General features: G+C 46.8%; 1 protein-coding gene across 1 annotated transcript in view; it reads left to right on the plus strand.

Moving 5' to 3' along the window:
- The window catches only part of LOC139241216 (zinc finger protein 229-like), a 44,013-nt gene extending 39,071 nt beyond the window's left edge, over window positions 1–4,942 (plus strand). The window contains exon 3 of the mRNA XM_070869880.1: window positions 4,064–4,942. Within this exon, the coding sequence (XP_070725981.1) occupies window positions 4,064–4,745 (682 nt within the window). The 3' untranslated portion in view covers window positions 4,746–4,942. The remainder of the gene's footprint in view (window positions 1–4,063) is intronic.
- The last annotated feature ends 1,255 nt before the right edge of the window (window positions 4,943–6,197 follow it).

The following is a 6,197-nucleotide window of genomic DNA, read 5'->3' on the forward strand; positions in this document are numbered from 1 at the left end:
CTGAGGCAGCGAATTCCACAGATTTACCTCCCTCAGAGAAGAAATTCCTTCTCATCTCAGTTTTAAATGGGCTGAGGAGAAAGGCTGCATTTGTGAATAGAACAGGATTTACTGGGATTGCACTGGGCACTGAACCATGTTCATTCTGGCAGCTCTTGTTTGTTTCTCATGATCTTAATAACCCGTATACCTGAGCTGGAGATTAATATTGTGTGTAAATGTAGAATAAATTATCTTTGTTTCTAACACAGTGTGTTGAATATTTGATCCCTCCATGATCAGAGGAGACCAATTGATGCTCTGTTACCGTCTGTTCCATTTTAGGGCTTTTTCTTCATCACTTCTCACCCAGTTTGCCTTCTATCATATCAAACCCCAAACTTGTTCCGTTTGAGTACATGAGTTGTGGTTGAAGTGGGCTGAACTGTAGTGTCTCACTTTAAACTCAGCTGAAATCCTTTGAACCACCTGTTTATTGAACTGTCTTGCAAAAATAACGGATTTCAAATCTTATGCATCAGTTAACCCGTTTTTGAAACCGATTTAATTAAAAAAATCTCATCCACACATTTTGCCTGTGAAATATTCTGATATTTGTAATTGTCTTTGCCACAAACTCCGCTCCCGAGTCACTGACTCCATCCTCTGCACAACCTCTGTCTGAGGCGGAACCAGACTGTTCACAACCTTGGTATCATACTTGACCCTGAAATAAGTTTTTGACCACATAGCCACAGCAGAACAAAGACTGCCTATTTCCACCTCTAACATCACCCATCTACGGTCTTGCCTCAGCTTATCCACTGCTGAATCCCTCATCCATGCCTTTGTTACTTCTGAACTTGTCTATTCCAATGCACGCCTCCCACATTCTACCGACATAAACTAGAGTTGATCCAAAAGTCGGCTGCTCGTGTCCTAACTCGCACCAAGTCCAGCTCACCCATCACCCCTGTGCTCGCTGACCGACATTGGCTTCTGGTTAAGCAATGCCTTGATTTCAAAATTCTAATACTTATTTTCAAATCCCTCCATGGCCTCGCCCCTCCCGAGCTCTGTAATCTCCTCCAGCCCCACAACACCCCCACCCCCCTGCCCCATGAGATATCTGTCTTCCTGAGCATCCCTGATTATAAGTGTTCAACCATTGGTGGCTGTGCCTTCTGTTGTCCAGGCCCCAAGTTCTGGAACACCCAGCCTAAATCTTTCTGTCTGACCTGTGTGAACCTGCCCTGGCAGTTTTTGATAGGATAGTGTAGGGCAAGCTTTTCTCTGTATCTAATCCATGCTGTATCTTCCCTCAGAGTGTTTGATGACCCAGTGTAGAGAGGAATTTACTCTGTATCTAACCCCGTGCTGTTCCTGCCCTGGGTGTGTTTGATAGAACAATGTAGAGGGAGATTTATTCTGTATCTAACCCGCGCTTTACCTACCCTGGGAGTGGTCGATGGGACAATGTAGAGGGATGTTTACTCTATATTTAATCAGTGCTGTACTTTCCCTGGAAGTGTTTTATGGGATAGTGTAGAGGGAGCGTTACTCTGTATGTAACTGGTGCTGCACCTGCCCTGGGAGTGCTGATGGACAGTGTACAGTGAGTTTTACTCTGTATCTAACCTGTGCTGTACCTGCGATGGGAATGTTTGATGGATCAGTTTATGGGGAGCTTTACTCTCTGACTAACCCATGCTGTGCCTGTTGTGGGACTGTTTAATGGGACAGCATAGAGGGAGCTTTACTCTGTATCTAACCCACGCTGTACTTGTTCTGGAGTGTTTGATGGGACAGCATAGAGGGACATTAACTCTGTATCTAACCAATGCTGTAAGTACCCTGGGAGTGTTTGAGACAGGCGAGAGGGAGATTTAATCTTTAAGTCACCCGTGCTGTTCCTGCCCTGGAGTGTTTGAGGGAGATGTACTCAGTGTCTAACATGTGTTGTACCGGCCCTGGCAGTGTTTGATGGGACAATGTTGAGGGATCCTTACTGTGTATTTAATCTGTGCTGTACCTGCCCTGGGATTCTTTAGGACAGTGTAGAGGGAGCTTTACTCTGTATATAACCCGTACTGTACCTGCCCTGGGATTGTTCAGAAGAGTGTAGAGGGAGCATTACTCTGTATCTATCCTGTGATATAGTTGCCCTGGGAGTGTTTGATGGAACAGTGTAAAGGGTGCTTTATTCTGTATCTAACCAATGCAATATCTACTCTGGAATGCTTGGGACAGGGCAGAGGGAGATGTACTCTGTATCTTACCTGTATTGTAACTGCCCTTGGAATGTCTGGTGGGACAGTGTTGAGGGAGCATTACTCTGTATCTAAGCAAGGCAAGTATATCCTTCCTTCGATAAGGAGGGCAAAACTGTGCACAGTAGTCCAGAGGTAACAGAGTAAAAGGTTATGGGGAGCGGGCAGGGAAGTGGAGCTGAGCCTCTGAGTCATGATCTTATTGAATGTGGAGCAGGCTCGGGGGCCGGGTGGCCCACGAATGCCCCTATTTCTCATGGTCTTATGTACCCAGCGTGCCCCGTGGGGGAGAATGTGCCGCATCCAGACTACAGGAGCTCAGTGCGCAGGCGCAGGCCCTGGCTGTGTTTAGTGCATGCGCGGTGCGTATAATGACGGAGTCAGCACGGGGTTCGCACAGGCTCCACAGAAATGTAATTTTCAGCGGGACGGAGGGGAGACTTTATAAACAACCGGTGCATGCCGCAAGCTTGGAATAATAACCGGAATATCGGAGGTTGCAACTTCGGGGCTTTGTTCTGGTCACAGGCTCAGGCTAACGGTAGCCATCTTGGTATAGGCAGTCAGTTTCAGCTTTCCGCCATCTTCATTCAGGGCACATGTGCGGCCATCTTGGTGCAGGAACAAAATGAGCGATGGCAGTGTCTGTTGAAGAGACACCAGCCAGAGTGAGTACCTTCAAGGGAAGGAAGGGGAACTAATGAGTGCAGAACTGAACCCAGCCAGAGTCAGCACCTTTTGGGGACGGGAGGGAGGGGAACCAGTGAGTGTGGAACTGAACCCAGTCAGTCTACACTTTCAGGGGAGGTGGGGAGAGGAACCAGTGAGTGTTGAGCTGAGCCCAGCCAGAGTAAGCATCATCAGGGGAGGAGAGGGAGAGAAAACCAGTGATTGTAGAACTGAACCAAGCCAGAGTCAACACCTTCATGGGAAGGGAGGGGGAACCAGTGAGTGTGGAACTGAACCCAGCCAGAGTCAGTACCTTCAGGGGAGGAGAGAAATGGGAGGCAGGGGAACCAGTGAGTGCAGAACTGAACCCAGCCAGAGTCAGCACCTTCCTGGGAGAGGGAAACCATTAAGTGTACAACTGAACCCAGCCAGCATCAGCATCTTTAGCGGAGGAGAGAGAGAGGAACCAGTGAGTGTAGACCTGAACCCAGCCAGAATTGGTGGTGAAAACTGGGAGTAGAGGAGAAACAGTCTAGAGATGTGCGATTGGTTTGGATTTCAACACAGCGGGAGGGACAATGTGTGGGACAGGGATTTACAGCTTTGGAAGAACGAGAAAGGAAAGAATGTTCCACGGAAACTAGATGTGTCTATTCTTAATTTCTGTCTTGTACTGACAGTGATGAGTTTTGTTATCTCCTTTTACAGCATACTAGAAGGGCAGATTTTCAGACAGGAAACACAAACCAATGATCACGTCAAGATCTGACAGAGTCAGTCGATTCATCAAGATCTGAATATCATTGGCCTTTGAAAGTGGAAGGAGAAATGTTTGTCTGTTCTGTCTGTGGGAAACGATTTCAAATATCAGTGTGACTGGAAAAGCACTGAGACAGACACACCTGAGTGAGTGTTCCAGTGCACTGACTGTGGAAAGAGTTTTAACCAGTTACACAGCCTGAAAAAACATCGCACCATTCAAAGCGCAGAGAAACTAAACGTGTTGTGTGCGTGGGCGAGGCTTCAACTGATTGTCCAACCATGGAGAGTCACAAGGTTACCCGCACCCTGGAGAAACCGTGGAAATGTGGTGACTGTGGGAAGGTATTCAGATCACCATCTGTGCTGGAAATTCATCGACGCAGTCACACTGGGGAGAGGCCGTTCACTTGCCCCATGTGTGGGAAGGGATTCACTGCGTCATCCCAACTTGGAACTCACCAGCGAGTTCACACTGGGGAGAAGCCATTCACCTGCTCAGAGTGTGGGAAGCGATTCACTTGTTCATCCGACCTGCTGAAACACCAGCGAGTTCACACTGGGGAGAGGCCATTCACTTGCTCGGAGTGTGGGAAGAGATTCACTCGGTCATTCAACCTGCTGAGACACCAGCGAGTTCACACTGGGGAGAAGCCATTCACCTGCTCACTGTGTGGGAAGAGATTCACTTGGTCATCTCACCTGCTGACACACCAGCGAGTTCACACTGAGGAGAGGCCATTCACCTGCTCAGAGTGTGGGAAGCGATTCACTTGTTCATCCGACCTGCTGAAACACCAGCGAGTTCACACTGGGGAGAGGCCATTCCCCTGCTCGGAGTGTGGGAAGCGATTCACTTGTTCAACTGACCTGCTGAAACACCAGCGAGTTCACACTGGGGAGAGACCGTTCATCTGCTCGGAATGTTGGAAAGGATTCACTGGGTCATCCGAACTGCTGACACACCAGCGAGTTCACACTGGGGAGAGACCGTTCACCTGCTTTGAGTGTGGGAAGGGATTCACTGGTTCATCCAACCTGCTGACACACCAGCGAGTTCACAAGTGACTGCAGAGGTTGGAACCTGCTGTTATTGCTGCTGTTAATCACATTCCGACTGAACCATGTTCATTCTGACAGTTGAGGGTTTGTTTCTGTTGATGTTAATAATCCTATAACTGGGCTGAACTTTAATATTCTGGATATATTGCTGTCGGGTGCAGTGTCCATTTAAGAAACACTGTGTGTTATCTTTCCCCTTAATTCAGTGACTCTCAACAGAAATTCAGTTTGCAATAAAATTAAGAACTTTGACTTTAATCCTAAATTGATCTTTGTTACAAAATCTACAATAGTGTCAAAGTTTCCACTGAATAAAATCTCCAATTAGAAAGCTTGCTGACAATTCTTACTAACTTGCACATTACACACAGTGGCCTCTCCATTATCCACCAGAAAGAAGGGGAATGGGTATTGGTGGGAACCAGTGTCCCCAAATGTTGCCCCTCCCGCCTGGTGTAACAATCCTCTCAGCATGGGAATGGAGACAAGTCCAGACCAAAACTGTGTGCAGTACTCCAGGTGTGGTCTCACCAATGCCCCGTACAGTTGTAGCAGAACTTCCCTACTTTTATACTCTATCCCCCTTGCAATAAAGGCCAGCATTCCATTTGCCTTCCTGATTACTTGCTGTACCTGCATGCTAACTTTTTGAGTTTCATGTACAAAAACCCCCAGATCTCTCTGTACAACAGCATTTTGTAATTGTCCCCATTTAAATAATTTACTTTTTTATTTTACCCACCAAAGGAGATAACCTGACATTTTACCACATTGTAGTCCATCTGCCAGATTTTTGCCCACTCACTGAGCCTCTCTATATCCCTTTGTAGATTCTTTGCGTCCTCCTCACAACTTACTTTCCCACCTATCTTTGTATCATCAGCAAATTTGGCTGCGTTACACTCGGTCCCTTCATCCAAGTCATTAATATAAATAGTTAATAGTTGGGGCCCCAGCACTGATCCCTGCGGCAACCCACTAGTTACTGATTGCCAACCTGAAAATGACCCATTTATCCCGACTCTCTGTTTCATGTCAGTGAGCCAATCCTCTATCCATGCTGATATATTACCCCCAATCCTGTGAGCTCTTAGCTTGTGCAGTAATCTTTTGTGTGGCATCTTATCGAATGCTTTCTGGAAATGTAAATATACAACATCAACTGGTTCTCCTTCATCCACTCTGCTCGTTACATCCTCAAACAACTGCAGCAAATTTGTTAATCATGATTTCCCTTTCATAAAACCATGCTGACTCTGCTTGACTGCAATATGATTTTCTAAATGTCCTGCTACTACTTTGTTAATGATTTACTCCAGTATTTTCCCAATGACAGATGGTAGGCTCACTGCTCTATAGTTTCCTGCTCTCTGTCTCCCTCCTTTCTTCAATAGGGGTGTCACATTTGCGGTTTTCCAGTCTGCTGGGACCTCTCCAGAATTCTGGGAATTTTGGTAG

Source organism: Pristiophorus japonicus (assembly GCF_044704955.1).
Source record: "Pristiophorus japonicus isolate sPriJap1 chromosome 24 unlocalized genomic scaffold, sPriJap1.hap1 SUPER_24_unloc_2, whole genome shotgun sequence".
NCBI classification, from domain to species: Eukaryota; Metazoa; Chordata; class Chondrichthyes; family Pristiophoridae; genus Pristiophorus; species Pristiophorus japonicus.